An 18,425-nucleotide genomic window follows, 5' to 3' on the forward strand; every position below is an offset into this window, starting at 1 on the left:
GATTAGAATGGAATGGACTGGAGGCAGATCGATTGGGCAGCTGTGGCAGTAATTCTGGGTTAGAGTGGTGGAGTGGCTGTGGGGTCGGAAGAGGAGGTAAATTAGAGACTGGTTGGCAGATGAGCAGTTGGGAGCAAACATGTCTCCAAAATAGTCACGATTTCTGTTTGCCAAGAAAAGGTCAAACTTCTTGCTAGAGGGGTCTTGGTGGGGAGAAGAAGTAGGAGTGAGGGGAGAAGACTGCGTGGGAACCACCTCCAGGCCCTCAGGACCCTTCTGGGGAGGCTGCCCTCCACACCTGCTTAGATGTCTCCTATTCTGGACTTGGTCAGAACAAAAAGACAAAAGAGAGTGCTCAGAAGGCAATATGCTAATGAATAAGCAGCTGGTTACCATATGACACCACACCTTTTAAATTTTCCTCCTAAATACACTTTTATCCATTTCTTTGTGTTTAAAGCAAGCAAAATGGCACCAGGCACTGGGTTTTCTTCACTTCTTGTTGATACACAGTGATGGTCTGCAATAAGTTAGCTGGATCTAGCATTTCCCCAGTTTTCACTCATTAAAGCTTCTCTCTTATTAGACTTAAGAATCATTGTGTTTTTTTTAATTGAGGAAAACCCACTTTTCAGATGACTGGATGGAAAGAGGTATGTAGTTGGGCCCCGTTAGGCTGTGGGTTGGCAGTAGAGGGTCTGGCAGCTTGAACTAACTCCAATGGGGTGATTCAAACTGAACTGGGAGGGGGTGGGTTGTTTGAGGGAACCTGGGGATTTTGTAGACGCAGGTGGATGGTGCTACAGATAGAGACTAGATGAGAATGAGGGACACGTTGTGGATAGACATAAAGCCAAAGAAGGGAACGCGTTGAGAATGGTGTGGCGTTGTCCAGAATCCTGATCTTGCATCTCACCCGATGCATAGTTCGTCACCTCCATCTGGATCACCAAGCTTTCCTCTCCGGGAGATAAAGAGAGAGTCATTTCAGGGACTGTCTAAGCAGTCTGAAGTCCATAGGGCAGGCAGCCAGTAAGAGAAGATCCTGGGCATGCTACATCCATAAACAGGGGCTGAAGCTGTCACCCACTGGCAAACTGGAAGGGAAGATCATGAGCAGGATGGCACTCTGTGGGCACTGGCCGGAGCTGTGCTCCACAGGGGGAGGTTCTTCTCTCTGAGCCTGCCTGTTCTGTGAATGCATGACGTGAGGCACGTGTGGTAGGAGTGAGCCAAATGTCAGGAGACACTGGGCAATGTCCTGTGGCATATTCACCTTTCAGGGCCTCGTTATCTCTTCTCAGAGGAGAGGTGGTAGATTCAATGGTTCTTTCAACACAATTTATAACTTTGAGAATTTTCTGTAACTTGAACTTGAGTATTTCCATTTGGGTCGAGGAGAAAGACAACAGTGTCATCTGTCCAAAGGTGCCAGGATCCATCCGAAGGACAGTTGAGAAAGGCCCTTGCTTTGGGAGTAGTGACTGAGCAAGGAGACAAAACAAGAATTTCAAGGCTCATGAGTCAAGGCTCATCCAGGGAATGGTCCTGGAGATTCAGGGAGTGGTCAGTGGGGATGGGGCAGGGAGCAGAGCCAGGCTACATCTGAATCACCAGGGTAAACATACAGACCTCAGGGTCCCCATTCAGAGGGTTTAGGATTTCAGTTGGTTTCAGACAGGGCACTGGCAGATGGGAAGGGAAGGGCGCAAAATCTAAGAAGGCATCACTTTTAGGGTATTGAAGGACCGACCCTTCACTTGCTAGTGACTGTCTCCTTAAATTTTGCACCCTCAGCTCCCGTTGCCTCAGGCTAGAGGTGAGTATTCTGTACAAACCGAGGAAATGGCCAGGACAACCCAGAATAGCTTTTCTCGGATGGAAGGAGTAGCAGAGAGAAAGAGGAGAGACTTCTTAGATAGTCAGGCAGAGAAGGATGGCCAGAAAGAGGCCGACATCAGTTTAATTTAGAATCCAGTTTTTAAAAAATCAGCTTTATTAAGGCATAATTGACAAACAAAATTTTAAAATATTTCAAGTGCACACTATGATGATTTGATATCTGCATGTATTATGAAAGAATTCCTCCCCTGACCACCTCACATATAATATCTTTTTTTTATGAGAACATTTAAGTCCTATTCTCTTACCAAATTTCAATTACACATTACAGTGTTATAAACTATAGTCATTGTGTGATAACTTACATGAGTTATAAGAGGAATAAAATGCTCAGACCTTATTCATCTTATGACAGAAAGTTTGTACCCTTTTACCAACCTCTTTCTAATTCCCCCAGCCCCTGTTTCTATGAGTTTGACTTTTTATTTAGATCCCACATATAAGTGATACAATGCATATTAGTCTTTCTTTCTCTGGCTTATGTCCTTTAGCATAATGCCTTCAAGTTCCATTCATGTTGTCACAAATGAAAGCATTTTTTTCTTTCTCATGGCTGAATAAGATTTGTGTGTGTGTGTGTGTGTGTGTGTGTGTGTGTGTGTGTGTGTGTATCACATCTTCATTATCCATTCATCCAGTGATGAACACTTAAGTTGTTTCCATGTCTTGGCTATTGTGAATGATGCTGCAATGAACGTGGCAGTGTAGATATCTCTTCCATACCCTGTTTTCTTTGAATATGTACCCAGAAGTGAGATTGCTGGATCATAAGGTAGTTTTACTTTTAAGTATTTGAGGCACCTCTATACTGTTTCTCACAGTGGCTGTACCACTTTACATTCCCACCAACAGTGCTCAAGAGTTTTCTTTACTCCACATTCTTGCCAACATTTATCATCTCTTGTATTTATGATGATCGCCATTCTAACAGGTGTGAGGTGATATCTCAATGTGGTATTGATTTGCGTTTCCCTGATGATCAGTGATGTTGAGCACCTTTTCACGTACATGTTGGCTATCTATATGTCTTCTTCAGAAAAATATCTGTTCAGATCTTCTGCCCATTTTTAATTGGATTTTTTTTGCTATTGATTGTATGAGGTTGTATACATAGTTTGTGTATTAACCCCTTATCAGATATATGATTTGCAAATATTTTCTCCCTTTTCATCTTGTTGACAGTTTCCTTTGTTGTGCAGAAGCTTTTTAGTTTGATGTAGTCCCACTTGTTTATTTTTGCTTTTGTTGCTTTTGCTTGTAGTGTTAAATCCAAGAAATCATTGTCAAGACTGATGTCAAGATGCTTACTTCCTATGTTTTCTTCTAGGAGTTCTGCAGTTTCAGGTCTTAAATGTAAGTTTTTAATCCATTTTGAGTTGCTTTTTGTGTATGGTGTAAAATAGGGGTCCAGTTTTATTCTTTTGCATGTGGCTGTCCAATTTTCATAATACCATGTATTGAAGAGACTATACTTTCCTCATTGCACATTCTTGGCTCCTTTGTCATAAATTAATTGGCCATGGGTTTATTTCTGGGCTCTCTATTCTATTTCATGGATCTAAGTGTATTTTTTAAAATTCCAATATCATACTGTTTTGATTACTATAGCTTTGTAATATAGTTTGAAGTCAGGGAGTGTGATACTTCAGCTTTGTTCTTCTTACTCAAGATTGCTTTGGCTATTTGGGTTATTTTGTGATTCCACACAAATGTTAAGATTGTCTCATTCTATTTCTGTGAAAAATGCCATTGGAATTTTGATAGGGATTACACTGACTCTGGAGATTGCTTTGGCTGAAATGGACATTTTAACAACATTAATTCTTCCAATCCATGAGCACAGAAATATTACTTGTGTCTCTTCAATTCTTTCATCAGTGTGCAGGACTTTTACCTTCTTGGTTAAATTTATTCCTAGTTATTTTATTTTTTTTTGATGCAATTGTAAATGGGATGGTTTTCTTAATTTCTCTTTCTGATACTTTGTTGTTAGTGTATAGAAGTACAACAGATTTTTGTATATTGATTATGTATCCTGAAACTTCACTGAATTTGTTTATTAGTTTTAACAGTTTGTGTGTGTGTGTGTGTGTGTGTGTGTAGTCTTTAGGGGTTTCTATATGTAGTATCATGTCATCTGCAAATAGTGACAGTTTTATTTCTTCCTTTCCAATTTGTATGCCTTTTATTTATTTTTCTTGCCCAACTGCTATGGTTAGGACTTCCAATACTATGTTGAATAAAAGTGGTGAAGGTGGACACCCTTGTCTTGTTCCTAATCTCAGTGGAAAAGATTTTAGCTTTTCACTGTTGAGTATGATACTAGCTGTGGTCTGTCATTTTCTTGAATAAACACTTCCCATATTACTGTCAGCCTTTGATTAATTTTCCAAGTTCTAAAAAAGTTGATTCTGACTTTTTTTTTTTTTTTTTTTTTTTTTTTTTTTGTCATTTTCTTCACTGCTTTTATGGAGGAGAGAATTTTTGGAGGTCTTTACTCCGCCATTTTCACTGACATCATCTCTAATATATTTGAAGAGCCCTTCTATGTGGTTGCCTTCTTGTTCTCAAAAGTTATCAAATGTCTCCTCCATAGTGAAGTGTTCTCTGGGTCATCTGGGCAAAGGAGTCAGCTCTTTCTTTATTCTCCTATACCTCTGTGTTTGTGCCTCTGTTATTTCACTTTTCAAAAAGAACAATTATTTATATCTGTTCTTGTGTCTCCTCCCAGCCTGCAAGTGACTAGCCTGTGACTTATTCATTCCCCATGTCCAGGCTAGTTCTTGACACACAGTAAGTTTCGGATTTGTAGGCTGTAGAGTATTGTCCTAGGAGACCTCATAGCATAGTCTAGGGTTTCTCAGCTCCAGCCACTGTTTCTCTCCTCTGGCTTCTATGATAGCCAACCTCTGTCTCTTCATTGTATTCTGTGGAAAGCTCTGTGTGATGACCATAAGTTCAGAATTGACACACTGAGCTTATGAGGAAAATAGGGAGCAGAAAGTAAAAATAAAGCATATATGGGTGAATGATAATAATAATAATAGCAGCTAATATTTACTGAATAGAATCTGTGCTAGATACCAGAGTGAGAGCTTTATTTATTTTTAAGTATCTTGCATTAAACAATTTATTTTAAAAATAAATTATTTATTTTCCAATTACAGTTGACATACAATATTATATTAGTTTCAGGCATACAACATAATGATTAGATATTTATATGCCTTATGAAGTGATCACACCATGACTAAGAGCTTTACATTCAATATCTCATTTAATTCCAACATCAACCCAACGAGGTAGATACTATTACTCAAACTTTACAGGTGAGGCTGAATAAGGGAAGTGACAGAACTGGGATTGAATGAAGGCCTGATTCCAAAGCCCACGTTCTTTTTTTTCTTTTTCTTTTTTTTTTTTTTTTGGTGGAAAGAAAAGCAGCTTTATGCAGAATGCCAGTATTCTGGGAGGACGGTGGACTCCTGTCCAAAGGCCACCTCCAAAGCCCATATTCTTAACTGTCCCATCTGAGGGATCTATGAGAAACATTTAGAGGAGGAGCCACACCAGCCTTTCCCTTCCCTGGGACCTGTTCTGCCTCCTTGGCTAAAGAGATATGGCTCCCAGGTGTGTTCAGCCCATCATGGGCTCAGCTGAGCCACCTTGGGCTTTGAAACAACATAACACTAAGGGCTCCTATAGTAACTAGCCCCTAGGGCAGCTGGGCCAAGAGGCCCTATTTCCCTGGCATTGGGGTGACAGGTGTAGCCCTGAGGAGATAAGTGACAAAGATCACTTATCATCATCGCAATTCCAACATGGTGACAACCCCAGACTGCTGGGAAAGCTAACTTACACAGAGGCAAGATATAATCCAGAGGGCTCAGAAACATTTCAACAAATGCTAATATCAGTCTCTTCAATACAGCCCTGTCAGCAGGAAGAGGGAATTGTGCTAGCATGCATGGGGCACACTTTTTGGCACAAGGGACGTGGTTGCTAAGCAACAGTAGCTGGCCTCCCATCCTCCCTGTAACCTTTTTCTGTTTCTAAGCTTCTAGTTAGGAGATAGGAGGGGCTGATGTTGCCCAGTCCAGCCCAGCTCCTGGCCCCCTTTCCTGCAACAAGGGGTCTATTCATGGTTTCTGAGCACAGTTCATTGTCTCTCTTGCATGTGTCTGTGTGCGTGTGTGGAGGGGAATGAAGGGAGGGGCCATGTGTGAACTAGGGAGACCTCAACCTCCAGCAGAGCTGCCCGGGCTATTTAGTCAATGCTGATCCCAGAACAGGAGCAGAACCCTTCCTAGCAGACCCTGAAGCTTTACATCGGTGCCACCGACCCCTGTGGTAAGGCTATATACCTCTGCACCATCCCTGATCCAGCCTCTCTCTCTTTCTACTGCCCGCCCCATGCTTGGGATTCTTGGCTGGTGGAAAGAGCCTCCCCAGGCAAGTCTGGTGCAGTGGCTAGATCCTAGAGGGACCCCTGCGTGGCCAACCCCCTGGTTTTGTTTTCCTCAGGGGCTGACTTTTATTCTCCTCTCTTTCCCCCTTTTACCTAATCAAGGGCTTTGCAAATCATCATTACACTGAACTCCTACTCAAAAGGAGGACCAAGAATTCTGTTACCAATAAAGACCATTTTCTGGGGTACCATATGAGCTTCAACAAGTGGGGATTGAGATGTGGTGGCACCTGAGGTGAGGCCAATTTGTCCAGAGGCTGAACTGAAAGAAACTCAAGCTCCTTTGATACTGAGACAAGAGGAAATGCTGGGCAGGCCCTGGAATTCTCTCTAGATCAAGCTGTGTTGACAGAGAAAAGTGGTCTGGAGGGGAGATGGGAGCTCCTTCAACTTTAAGGTGCTTTGTTTAATTTACAAAATTATAAGTTCCTTGAAGAAAGAATCCGTAGCTTAAACATATTTTTTCTTATTATTCCTAATATTTGCATTGTACTTTATTAAATCCTTTTAATCACACAATCTTGTTTAGCCTCCCTCCCTCCCTCCCTCCCTCCCTCCCTCCCTCCCTCCCTCCCTCCCTCCCTCCCTCCCTCCCTTCCTTCCTTCCTATGTACATTTACTGAATTCCCACTTTGTGCTAGGCCTTGAGCTAGGCCCTGGGATGCCTGGACCAGTGAGAAAGGAAAGAGAGAGAAGTAAACAAGCATAATAAAGGGCCACAACAGGTGTACTTATGGGTTGAAGAAAGCTTCTTGGAAGAGTGACATCTAAACTGATTCGTTTTTTTCCCTCTTTTATTATTATTTTATATTAATTTCAGGTGTACAGCATATTGGTTATATATATATATATATATATATTTCTTACATTTATATAATTTAAGAAATTATCCCCCTGACTAGTCTAGCACTCACCTGTCACTATAATAGTTATTGCCATATTATTGACCATATTCCCTATACTTTATTTTACATCCCCTTGACTATCTTATAATGACCAATTTCTTAATCCCATCACCTTTTTCAACCTGCCCTCCAAACTCCCTCCTATCTATCACCTTGATAATTCTAGTACCAATCAGGCACCATATATAGTTTTTACCATATTATTTGCTATAGTCCTTATGCTATACCCTACATCCCCATGACTACTTTGCAATAACCAATTTATACTTCTTATATCCATCCTTCTTTTCATCTGCCCCCCAACCTCACTCCCATCTGGCAACCATCAAAATGTTCTCAGTATCTATGACTTTGTTTCTGTTTTTGTTTGTTAATTTTGTTCTTTAGATTCCACATATAAGTGAAATCCAATTGCATTAGTCTTTCTCTGTCTGATATACTCCATCAGCACAATACCCTGCAGGTCCATCCATGCTGCTGCAGATGGCAAGACCCATTCCCTTCCACGGCCGAGCAATATTCCATTATATATATGTATCACCTCCTCTTTATCCATTCTTCCAGTGATGGACACCCAGGCTGCCTCCACATCTTGGCCATTGTAAACACTGCCGCAATGAACATATGGAGGCACATGTACCCTCGAAGTAGTGTTTTGGTTTCTTCTGATAAATGCCCAGAAATGGGATTACTGGGTCCTTCATTGCCTTTTGTTATAGCCTTTATTTAAAAGTCTATTTTGTCTGGTATAAGTATTGCTACCCGAGCTTCTTTTTTTTTTTTTTTTTTTGTTTGTTTCCATTTTTATGAACTATCTTATTACATCCCTTTACTTTCATTCTGTGTGTCTTTCAATCTGAAGTGAGTCTCTTGTAGGCAGCATATGTAAGGGTCTTGTTTTCTTATCCATTCAGACCCCCTATCTTTTGATTGGAGCATTTAATCCATTTTCATTGAAAGTAATTGTTGATAAATATGTGCTTATTGCCATTTTATTATTCATATAATTGGTCCTTCTTCTCCTTCTCCTCCTCTTCCTCCTCCTCCTCCTCCTCCTCCTTCTCCTTCTTCTCCTTCTCCTTCTTCTTCTCCCTCTAACATTCCTTATAATACTGGTTTGGTGATGATAAACTCCTTTAGCTTCTTCTTGTCTGGGAAGCTCTTTATCTGTCCTTTGATTTTTCAGATGATAGCCTTGGTTACCATTTACAGTAGTCTTGGTTGTAAGTCCTTGCTTTTCATCACTTTGCATATTTCCTGCCAATCCATTCTTGCCTACAATGTTTCTGTTGACAGATCAGCTGGCAATCTTATGTGAGTTCCCCTTTAAGTAGTTTTTTCTTTTGTTGTTTTTAGGGTTCTCTCTTTGTCTTTAACCTTTGGGATTTTAATAATAATGTGTCTTGGTGTGGGCCTGTTTGAGTTCATCTTGTTTGGGACTCTTCACTTCCTGGGCTTGTATGTTTATTTTCTTTCCCGGTTAGGAAAGTTTTCAGTCATTATTTCTTCAGCTAGGTTCTCAATCCCTTGCTTTCTCTCCTATCCTTTTGGTACCCCTATGATGTGAATGTTGTTACTCTTGATGTTGTCCCAGTGGTCTCTTAAACTGTTCTCATTTTTTTTGTTTTTTGTTTTTTGTTCTTTTTTTCTTCTTGTTGTTCTGATTAGGTGTGTTCTGCTATGCTGTCTTCCAACTTGCTGACTCAATCCTTTGCTTTATTTAGTCTGCTGGTGATATTTTCTTCATTTCAGTTATTGTGTTCATTACTTCTGACTGGTTATTTTTTATGGGTTCTGTATTGTTTTTATGCTTCCTATCTCTTTGTTGAAGTTCTCACTAAGTTCCTTGAACATCCTTATAACCATTCTTTTGAACTCTGTATCTGGTAGGTTACTTGCCTCCATTTCATTCAGTTCTTCTTCTGTAGTTTTCTCTTGTTCTTTCATTTGAGAAGTATTTCTTTGTTTCCTCATTCTGGCTGTTGCTCTATGTTTGTTTCTATGTATTAGGAGATCTGCTATGTTCTCTCAGTCTTAGCCAGGTGGCCTTCTGTAGTAGGTGCCTTGTGGGGCCCAGTGGCACAGTCTCCCTGGTCACCTGTGCTGGGATTTCCAGGAATGTCCCTTGTGTGGGTTGTGTGTGCCCTCCTGTTATACTTGACACTTGATTGCTGTGGGTGGGATTGACTCTCAGGCTTACTGGCGATGGTGTTTGACCATGTCCATATCTTATGGGTTGCTGTGTGTGTGTGTGTGTGTGTGTGTGTGTGTGTGTGTGTGTGAGGTGGCTTACCTCACAGAGCAGGATTCACTCCAGTGGGCTCTGGTGCTTGCTGAGACTACCCTTTTAGTGTGTCACTTGTGGAGCTAATTGAGTGGTGCTCTGCTGTGGTCTGAAGCTGACCCCCAGGTATATTGGTCCTGGGGTCTCTTGGAAAGGGCTCTGGTAGAGGCCCTGGTCAGCTACTGCCTGTGGCAGGGCAGGGACTACCTGATAGGAGCTACAAAGCGATCTGTGGTTGGTTGTTGCCTCTGCTGGATCTGGGGGCACATGGGAGAGGCCATGAACTGAGGTATGAACCAAGGACTGCTGCACTAGTACCAGCTCTGGGGTAGTTTCGTAAAATGCCCAGGGCACCCCAAGTCCTGTTGCAACCTGCTGGCTCCTGTAAGGTTCAGCCACTGACAGAATCGGGGGTGGTCCAGGAGTTGGGCCAGGCGGGGTCTCAGTGAGCAAACTTACCAGACCAATTCAGAGTCAGATTTGGCCATAGGTGTCAGGGGAGGGCTCAACACAGGAAAGATGGCACCTGCCTGTCAGCTGCATGGGAGGAGGACTCCTCATAGGGAAAATGGCCCCTGTCTCTCCAGTCCTTACCCTGCAGCCACACAATTCAGTCTCTCCCTGTATCTCTCTGACCACCCACTTCATGTCACTGTCCCTTTGCCGGAGACCAGGGAGAAGGCTTGCAAGTGAGTGAATCTGTGTGCTGGCACTTTAAGAGGAGTCTGTGTCTTGGCCCTTTAAGCTTTTTTTCCCACAGCCTTCTGTCCCATGAAATCCCCACTGTTTTTCACAGCCACTGTGGGGGCTCTTCTTCCTGGCACCATTATTCCAGGCTAGCGAGCCTGGTGTGGAGTGGGGTCCTTTACTCCTCCAGGGGGAACTTCTAATGCAGAGATATCTCTCCTGATTCTCAACTGCCAAAGAGGTGTGGGGCCAGTCTCTCCACCCCTCCTACCAGTCTCAACGTGGCTTCTTCTTTATGTCCTTAGTTATAAGACTTCTATTCAGCTAGACTTCAGATGGTTCTCTAGGTTAATTGTTTTATAATTTAATTATAATTTTAATGTGTTCACATGAGGCGGCAATCATAGTGTTTATTTACTCTGCCATCTTGGATCCTTGATCTAAGCTGATTCTAGGGTCATAGGAGTCAGCTATGTGGTGTGAGGGTGGTGACATGGTCCAGCCTCACAGGGGCAATACTCTGTGGTATGAGAGGCTGTGAAGGTGCTGAGAACTTGCATGTGTATAAATGTGACCCTGAGTCCTACTGTGGAGGAAGTTAGTGCTAGCAGGTAAGGATGGAAAGATGAGGAAGGGTGAGACCACAGAGGATGTTATGAACCATGCCAAAGATCTTTGGATTTATCCTGAAGGCTACAAAGATTCATTAGGTATTTTAAAGGTGAGGTGAACTTGCTCATGTTTGCATTTTAGCAAGATTGCTCTGGCATAAAGAATAAATGGAGGGAGACAAGACACTTAAACAGGGAGACCACTTATTGGGAAGCAGTGGTTATTACTTCTGTTTTATAAATGATAAAATTGAAGTTTGGAGAGATGGTGAGTTGTCAAGTTCACATAGTAGGCTGTAGACCTAGCTTTGAACTGCTAGTCCAGTGTTTTTTCCAAGATCATAGTTTCCATTACTTTTCTTCATGGCACATGGACTTCAGGCAAATGCATAACTTACTATAACCCCCATACCTTTGCCTCTTCAATCCTCTTTTCCTGCAATATGCACTGCCCACATATGTCAGATCAAACCCTAGCCATCAAAGAGGGCCTGTCTCAGTGGCTACTTCGTCTAGGAGGTCTTTTTTGGCCTTCCCAGTGAGAAGTAAGCTGTTCTTCTTCTGAATGTCAATGGCAGTTTAACTAAACTTTTGTTCTCTCACTTAACATGTGCTGCTTTGTTTACGTGACTTATCTTCAGAACTCAAAATCAAATTCTCTGACACAATGGTGATAGAGGTTCCTGTTAGTTTATTTCGAACTCCTTACAGTGTCCCCCATCATGGCCTGTTCTCTTGGGCTAAATACTGTTTACTGAAGGAATGGATAGGTGGTGCACTATGGAGGGCCAGTTCTTTCTCTGAGATAGGAGGCAATAAAGAAGGGGGGGATCTTGAGGCCTGAGGAGGGAGGCTGAGGGACCCAGCAGATGCCCTCTGCTTGTGGGAGGCGATGTCTGGGGGTGGTGAAGAGCGTGAACTTTGGGGTCAGCTCAATCTGGGTTCAAGTCTATGCCTGACACTTACTGGCAGTGTGAGAGTAAGGTGGGTGGGGTTAGGTGCTTCAGGAGAGCAGAGATGACCTGGAGGGGCATCTATGGGAACACACAGGGAGACTCCGAGATGAAAAAAGTCTTGTAAATGGCCATGAGAGCATGGCTGAGGTTAGAGAGTGAGGGCTTGTAGTGGGCTGTGGCTTCTCTCCTTGGTGTGGGGATCTTGAGTGATTGTCAACTATTTCCCCAGAGTCTGATGCTGGATGGCCAAGCCCCCATGGAGGCGCAGTATGCAGAGGAGGACCCAGGACCCAGGATCTTCAGAGCAGAGCCAGAAGACCCATTGCAGAGGCCTGACGCCCAGCAGCAACCCAGTAGGGCAGACTGACCCATAGGGGGATGAGAGGGCGGGGGCAGTGAAGGGATAATCTTCCTATATTCCCCAGATTCTCTTCTTCCCTGATCCTCCTTGGGTCAGCCCCAAATGATTGGTGGTGAGAGGCCATCTTGCTATTTATCTGAGAACTGATTTTGCTCTCTGTTTTCCAGTTTGGGGATTGAGTGAGCTGTGTGGGCTTCAGGAGTGATGGGCCAGGGGAAGTGGGCAGGTGTAGCAGGGCAAACTCCTGCTGCAGCTCAGTGGCTGCCTGGTCCTATGGAGGTGCCTCAGGGTGGAGTGGCAGACATGAGAAGCACACCCAGACACTGCTCTACTGTCCCCTACAGTCTCTCCAGCAGGGCGTTGGTGTTCCAGGCGGTGTGGCTGTGTGGTGCTGGGAGCTCTGGGGCTGCTGGCTGGGGCAAGTGTTGGCTCGTGGCTTCTAGGTCAGTGCTGGGAGCCTTCAGTGGTCTGGGGAAGGACAAAGAACAAGATATGGGGGCTGCTGGAAGAGAGAAGTGGGTGTGAGCCCTTGTTAAAAACAGATGGACAAGTGTCTTTCTCATCTACACTGAGTGGACAAGGGGAGATAGAATGAAACTGCAGCTGGAGGGCTTTACACTCTACATAAGGACATTCTAGTTCTACAGTGAGAAGTGCAAGGTACTGGAATGGGTAGATCAAGGGGGCCCTGGTCGTCCTTTTTCTAGAAATCTTTCCCAGTCAGAGACAGAGACAGACATAGAGACAGAAACACAGAGACAGCACTGTGCTTCTCCTCAGTGAGACGGGGGTGGGGCTGCTTAAGGCAGGGTGACTGATGACAAGGCTGCTTTGGCCTCCTTCTGCAGCAGGTGTCTTGTTCTGCGCTTTGTTTCCCTCCTGTGAACCTCTCCTTGTCCTTGTTCTCTGAAGTGCTGTACCTGTGGCCAGCGGCCTCGCAGCCCAGTCCCGGGAGCTTGCAGGATGAAGACATGAATTTGAGCTGCCCAGAGGCCAACGGCGAGGAAGCCCTGCTCTCCTCACTTCCCAGAACAGGTGGGCCACACCCCCAAGGCTACAAGGCTCCCACCCCAGCCTTGGGCCCCTTCACTGGACCCCAATTCTGGCTGGGAGCGGGAAGACCAAAATGAAGGGCTATGATTCTGCTGCCTCCCTTCTGGGTCCTGTCCTCTGGTGTGAGGGTGGTGACAAGGTCCAGCCTCGCAGAGCTGATCTCTGATTTGGGGCTTTTAACGCTCCTTGGGGACAGTCTGGATCTCTAGCAGGAGCCCAGGCTGTCAGGAGGGATAGAAACTTGCCACTTGGGACACAGTGAGCTAGCAGTGGAGAAGGAAGAGAAGCCAGGTGTGTGGGAAGACAGTGTGTGACCGGCATTCTTCGTCCAGTGTCCACCTAAAGGGTTAGGATCATCACGGTACATTGTCACTCCCTTTCCCCAACATTGTCCTCTCCTCTCCAGGTAGGAGTGGACGATCAGAAGGTGTGATGTTACCACGGCTGGGGTTAGAATCGGTTAAAGAAGTTAGAATTAGCTTGGAGCCTGCCTTGTGCTAGCTGTGTGACTTGGCGCATATTACTTCTTTGAGCTTCCAGTTTCTTCCTTATGAAATGAAGATAAAAATATTTACCTCATGAAGTTGTAAGGATAATATGATCTAATGTATAAAAGAGCTTAGCACAGAGCCTGGAAAAAAACAGGCACTCAATAACAGGGAATCAGTAGTATTTGTCACAAGTTTTGAAATCAGAGGAGATGGACTTAGTCCTGGATCCGTCATTTGGACCTTCTGTGATCTTAGGCAGGTCATTTAACCTCCATGCCTTCATTTTTCTTCTGCAGAATGGGGAGGATGGTAATACTCACCCCACAGGGCTGCTATGACAGTGAGTGATGGATCACATTTAAAAGCATTTGGTTAAAACTCAAGGCTGAAATGCTGCACAGACAGGGTTATTTTGTCCTCAGAACTGGCCTGAAGCCCTGAGAAACAGGGAGCCTGACGCTGGGTTACCCACACACTATCATCAGGTCCTGCAGTGGCCAGGTCCAGCTCAGGTGGGATGTGGCTTCCATGCCATGGTCTCAGTATCTTTCAGAATAAACACTGAGGACTTCTTGCTGGAAGTGCAGGTGGGGGCCCGGCCAGACTGGCTCCTGGTTTGCCGTGAAGGCTGGAGCTCTGTGCTGGGGGTACGGATCTGCCGGAGCCTTGGGCATCTCAGGTAATGGGGCCAGACCTGGAGCCTGGGGAGGGTGGAAGCCTGGTGGCAGGGGAAGGGAAGTTGGAGATCTCTGTCTGCCTGTCACGCTCAAAGTGCTTGGGGAATGGCAAGAGGTCATTTTGGTTATCTCCTGGCCTCTGGGCACAATGGTGCCCCAGCCGATGTCTCTCCCTTGGGCATCTCTGCTTTTTAACAAATGTAAGTCCCAGAAGAGGTGGTTGTCACAGGCTTACTCAGTCATTATCTTGGTGAAGTATTTCATGCACGTTCCAGTTATTAACCACCACCTCTCACGCTGCAGTTTAAAGCTGATTTCCTCCTGTTTAATTCTCTTCTTCTGCCAAGACTCACTCACCACAAGGGAGTGAACCTGGCTGACATCAAGCTCAACAAATCCCGGCAGTTTGCTCAGCACTCTCCCGGACTGGGAGGGCTCCTGGAGGAGGCGTGGCAGCCCAGGTAGGGCTTCTCAGGAGGTTGAGTGGGATCCCTTTCTTTCCAGTGAGCATTCCAGCAAAAACCTCCCTGCCATAGGCGCCTGGTGGCGAGGATACCGGTGGCATAAAATAGGAGGACACAGAGGATCATTTCCCAATCAGAAATGTCAAACTGAGTGCCACGAGTCTGCCTATCCAGTTTTACATGCGTCATGTTACTTGCCCCTTGCGAGAACTGCTGGGTGGGTTCTTATTGTCACAGCATTTAACATGGTACTCTGATTCCCACTTGCCAGGTGGCTCAACTGAGACTTGATGAGGCAAAGGGCCTTGTCCAAGGTCACAGAACTAATAAGCAGCCAAGTTGAGTCTTGAAACCAGGCTCTTGTCTACAAACCAAGTGCTCTCTCACCCCTGCCACATTTTATTTGGATAATTCTGGTGTCTCTGGAAATGAGGCGGTTGGCTTTTCCTGGCTAAGGACTGCGTGGAACCTGGAGACCCCCCAGAGAAGAGGGCTCTGGGATGGAGTAGGCCCCTGCTCAATCTGGGGGTGGGCAGAGCTGAGAGGGCCTGTGCCTCTGCCTGGGCTTCCTCTAGCTGCCCAGCAGCTTCCCGGGCGGGCTGGCCGGGCTTCCCACCGCCAACCCAAAGCTTCTTCTCCTTGTACCACTTTTCCCATCGGGTCCGTTCCCTCAGGCCCTTCCTGTCCAGCTCCTGTCCTCTGAGGGTCCACCATAGGGACATGGCTACAAACAGGGGAGGCTTGAAAGGCTTCCCTATCTTAGAGGCCTAAATAGGCAAAGGATAGTAGGGGTGGGACTGACTCTGCCAGCAGAGCTGAGGGCTGTGGGTTTGGGAAACTAGAAGCAACTAAAGACCCAGGCATCTGGCTATTGGTGGTGAGCGACGAGCGAAGAAAAAGAAGGGGCTTTGGTCCAAAAGCAACGAGGTTTATGCTAAGGAGGAGGAGGGGAAAGAGGAGAGCAAGGGCGTGGGGATGCAGGGCTGCAAAGGGCGTGGGGGAGAGATTAGAGTAGGCGCAGGTAGGGGCACGGGCAAAAGTCCTGCTCACTCACCTCTCACTTACTCACTCATCATAAGGGTCCACGGAACACATGTCTCCTCAGGGACCCTTAGTGGCAGCAGCGGGGTTTTCCCATTTATGAATACTTGATTTATAACTTTGGCCCCTACCAAACTGACCCTCGAGGGCCATGACGTCTGGCTGGTGTTTCTAGGAGGTTGGGCAGCACACTGTCATCCTGGAGACCTGTTATGTGGAGGGACCAGGGGCGTGGTGGGAGTGGGAAGCAGATGGCTATGACTGCATGAGGGCTCCCTCTGACCCCATCCTTCCTCCATGCCCTCGGGTGGGTTCTCATTCTTGAGTGGGTCCCTGCCCAGCTTCTTGCTGGCACCTCTGTTTTGCAGGGTCGACTGCAGTTCTGGACAAATCGTTTCCCTCAAATGCTCTGGTGAGTCATGTCTTGAATCCAGGAAAGCAGCTGTGTGAGGAAGGAGTCTCTCCCCACCCCCACCTACTGCCCAATGTATAGAAGAGCCCCGTAGAGAGGCTCAGCTGGGCCTGGGGTGGGGTTCCTCGCCCACCTGCCCGTCTGCTCGCTGGGCCCCTTCTTGCAGACTTAGTTCGGTCCAAACAGAGCCCTGTGTAAGTCTCTGTCATGTTCCCCACCAACCACTGGGGCAGATGATCTCTTTGCTTCACTACCTGACACTACCTGCCTTGCCCTCAGACACTAACTGCCCCTTTCTTCTGGAGTGCCCCCAAGGGGGAATTATTTATTACTGGTTATTAACCAGTTAGCAATTTCAGAAGATTAAAGGGGGTAGTGAGCTATAGGTCAAATGGTATTCTGTGCTGTTCCTTTCATCTGTCTTCCCATGCATCTATCCATCTCTTAATTGGTCCTTCCATATGTCCATCCACACACCAACATTTGGACCCCTCCTATGGGACAGACATTTGGTTAGGTATTGGGGCTCCATAGATAACACGACCATAGTCCCTGCTGTCATTGAGCTCATGACCTCATGGGGCCAGCAGATGTGTAACCGACATTTCTACTTTCCAGTGTTCCATCCTTAGGACCGGGAATAATTAATGAAAGCAACCCACACTGGGCCACACTTGCCGAGAGAGGACTGTACTGATACCTGCCTCTCTTTCATTCCGTCTCACCAGTGCTTCTCTGTTTGCAGAGTGCGGGGCAAGGCCGCTGGCTTCTCCGATAGTCGGCGGGCAGGCTGTGGCTCCTGGGCGCTGGCCCTGGCAGGCCAGCGTGGCCCTGGGCTCCTGGCACACATGCGGGGGCTCTGTGCTGGCGCCACACTGGGTGGTGACCGCCGCGCACTGCATGCACAGGCAAGGCTCGGGGGCCGCGGGGTCGGGCAGTGCCTCAGTCACATGTTCTGTTTGGCTGTCGGCACCTCCTGTGTGAAATGTCCATGTCCAACTGTTTGCCTCCCCATGTGTGCTCCGAGTGGGCACGGTGCTGTTTGTATAATAAGATTCTCCCTGTTCAGTGCTAAGAACAGCTCCACATGAATAGCAATAATTGTACAAATACTGGATCTTTATATTGCTCAGCTTTTAGGTTTTTAAAATGCTTTCACACTCACGGCACTCTGTGCTTCTTAATGCTTATCACCACTGTAATTAAATCACTTTCATGTAATTGTTTAACGTCTTTCTTCCCCTTTAGACTGGAAGCTCGATGGGAGCAGGGACTCAGTTTTGTTTACCACTGAATCCCTTTGTCATTTTTCCACTGCTTTGTCCCCATGACCTAGAACAGTCCTGGAATACAGCAGGTGTTTAATAAATACTGGTTGGAGCAACGAAAGATGAAGGATGAGCAAATGAGCTAGCTCTCTGGCCCTCTTCTGTCAGTGGTAAGCAGGGCAGATAGTGCAATCCTCATGTTACAGTGAGGAAACTGAGGCTGGGAGAGGTGAAATGAGTCCCCACGATTAGTATGTAGAGAGACAGGACTGACGGAAGATTTTTTGACTCGACTTAGAGTTATGGTATCACACAAGAGCCTTCGATGTTCGTTGTAAAACTTGGAGGGAGGCTCTGCAGGAGGGAAAGGGGATGGTTGCAGGTGACCCATAGTGTCTCACTTCTCTATCCATCTCTACTTGAGCATTTATTAAGCACCTACGGCATGCCCAGTGTCTTGCCAGTTGTGGGGGGATACTAACAGGCATGGGTTCTGGGAGCTTACCGCCTGTGATGGGGGCCCCGCTAACAGCCTCTCTGGCCAGCTTCCTCCACCCACCACCTCACTTAACGTCAACCTCTTCTGCCCCTCCTCCCTCGGACTCAGCACGGCTCCTGTGTGCAGTTTCAGGCTGTCCCCTCTGTCCAGCTGGCGGGTCCATGTGGGGCTGGTCAGCCACAGTATGGTCAGGCCACACCAGGGGGCTGTGGTGGAGAGGATCATCCCCCACCCTCTCTACAGCGCCCAGAATCATGACTACGATGTCGCCCTCCTGCGGCTCCGGACACCACTCAACTTCTCAGGTGAGGCACTGGCCCTGAGCCGGAAGGTGGGCCTGTGGTGC

At 46.2% G+C, this 18,425-nt stretch overlaps 2 protein-coding genes across 4 annotated transcripts in view; both read left to right on the top strand.

The window, feature by feature from the left end:
* Positions 1–12,182, top strand: part of ZW10 (zw10 kinetochore protein) — a 62,970-nt gene extending 50,788 nt beyond the window's left edge. Inside the window, exons 16-17 of the mRNA XM_088791447.1 lie at positions 3,164–3,255; positions 12,043–12,182. Of these exons, the coding sequence (XP_088647573.1) occupies positions 3,164–3,255; positions 12,043–12,044 (94 nt within the window). The 3' untranslated portion in view covers positions 12,045–12,182. The remainder of the gene's footprint in view (positions 1–3,163; positions 3,256–12,042) is intronic.
* The window catches only part of TMPRSS5 (transmembrane serine protease 5), a 35,955-nt gene that overhangs the window by 12,814 nt on the left and 4,716 nt on the right, over positions 1–18,425 (top strand). For all 3 annotated transcript variants that reach the window (XM_088791448.1, XM_088791449.1, XM_088791450.1), the window contains exons 2-9: positions 12,043–12,166; positions 12,519–12,617; positions 13,087–13,209; positions 14,262–14,397; positions 14,743–14,856; positions 16,269–16,312; positions 17,058–17,220; positions 18,206–18,384. In XM_088791448.1, the coding sequence (XP_088647574.1) occupies positions 12,043–12,166; positions 12,519–12,617; positions 13,087–13,209; positions 14,262–14,397; positions 14,743–14,856; positions 16,269–16,312; positions 17,058–17,220; positions 18,206–18,384 (982 nt within the window). The remainder of the gene's footprint in view (positions 1–12,042; positions 12,167–12,518; positions 12,618–13,086; positions 13,210–14,261; positions 14,398–14,742; positions 14,857–16,268; positions 16,313–17,057; positions 17,221–18,205; positions 18,385–18,425) is intronic.

Source organism: Rhinolophus sinicus, chromosome 14 (genome assembly GCF_057876585.1).
Source record: "Rhinolophus sinicus isolate RSI-liver-muscle chromosome 14, RSI-T2T, whole genome shotgun sequence".
NCBI lineage: Eukaryota > Metazoa > Chordata > Mammalia > Chiroptera > Rhinolophidae > Rhinolophus > Rhinolophus sinicus.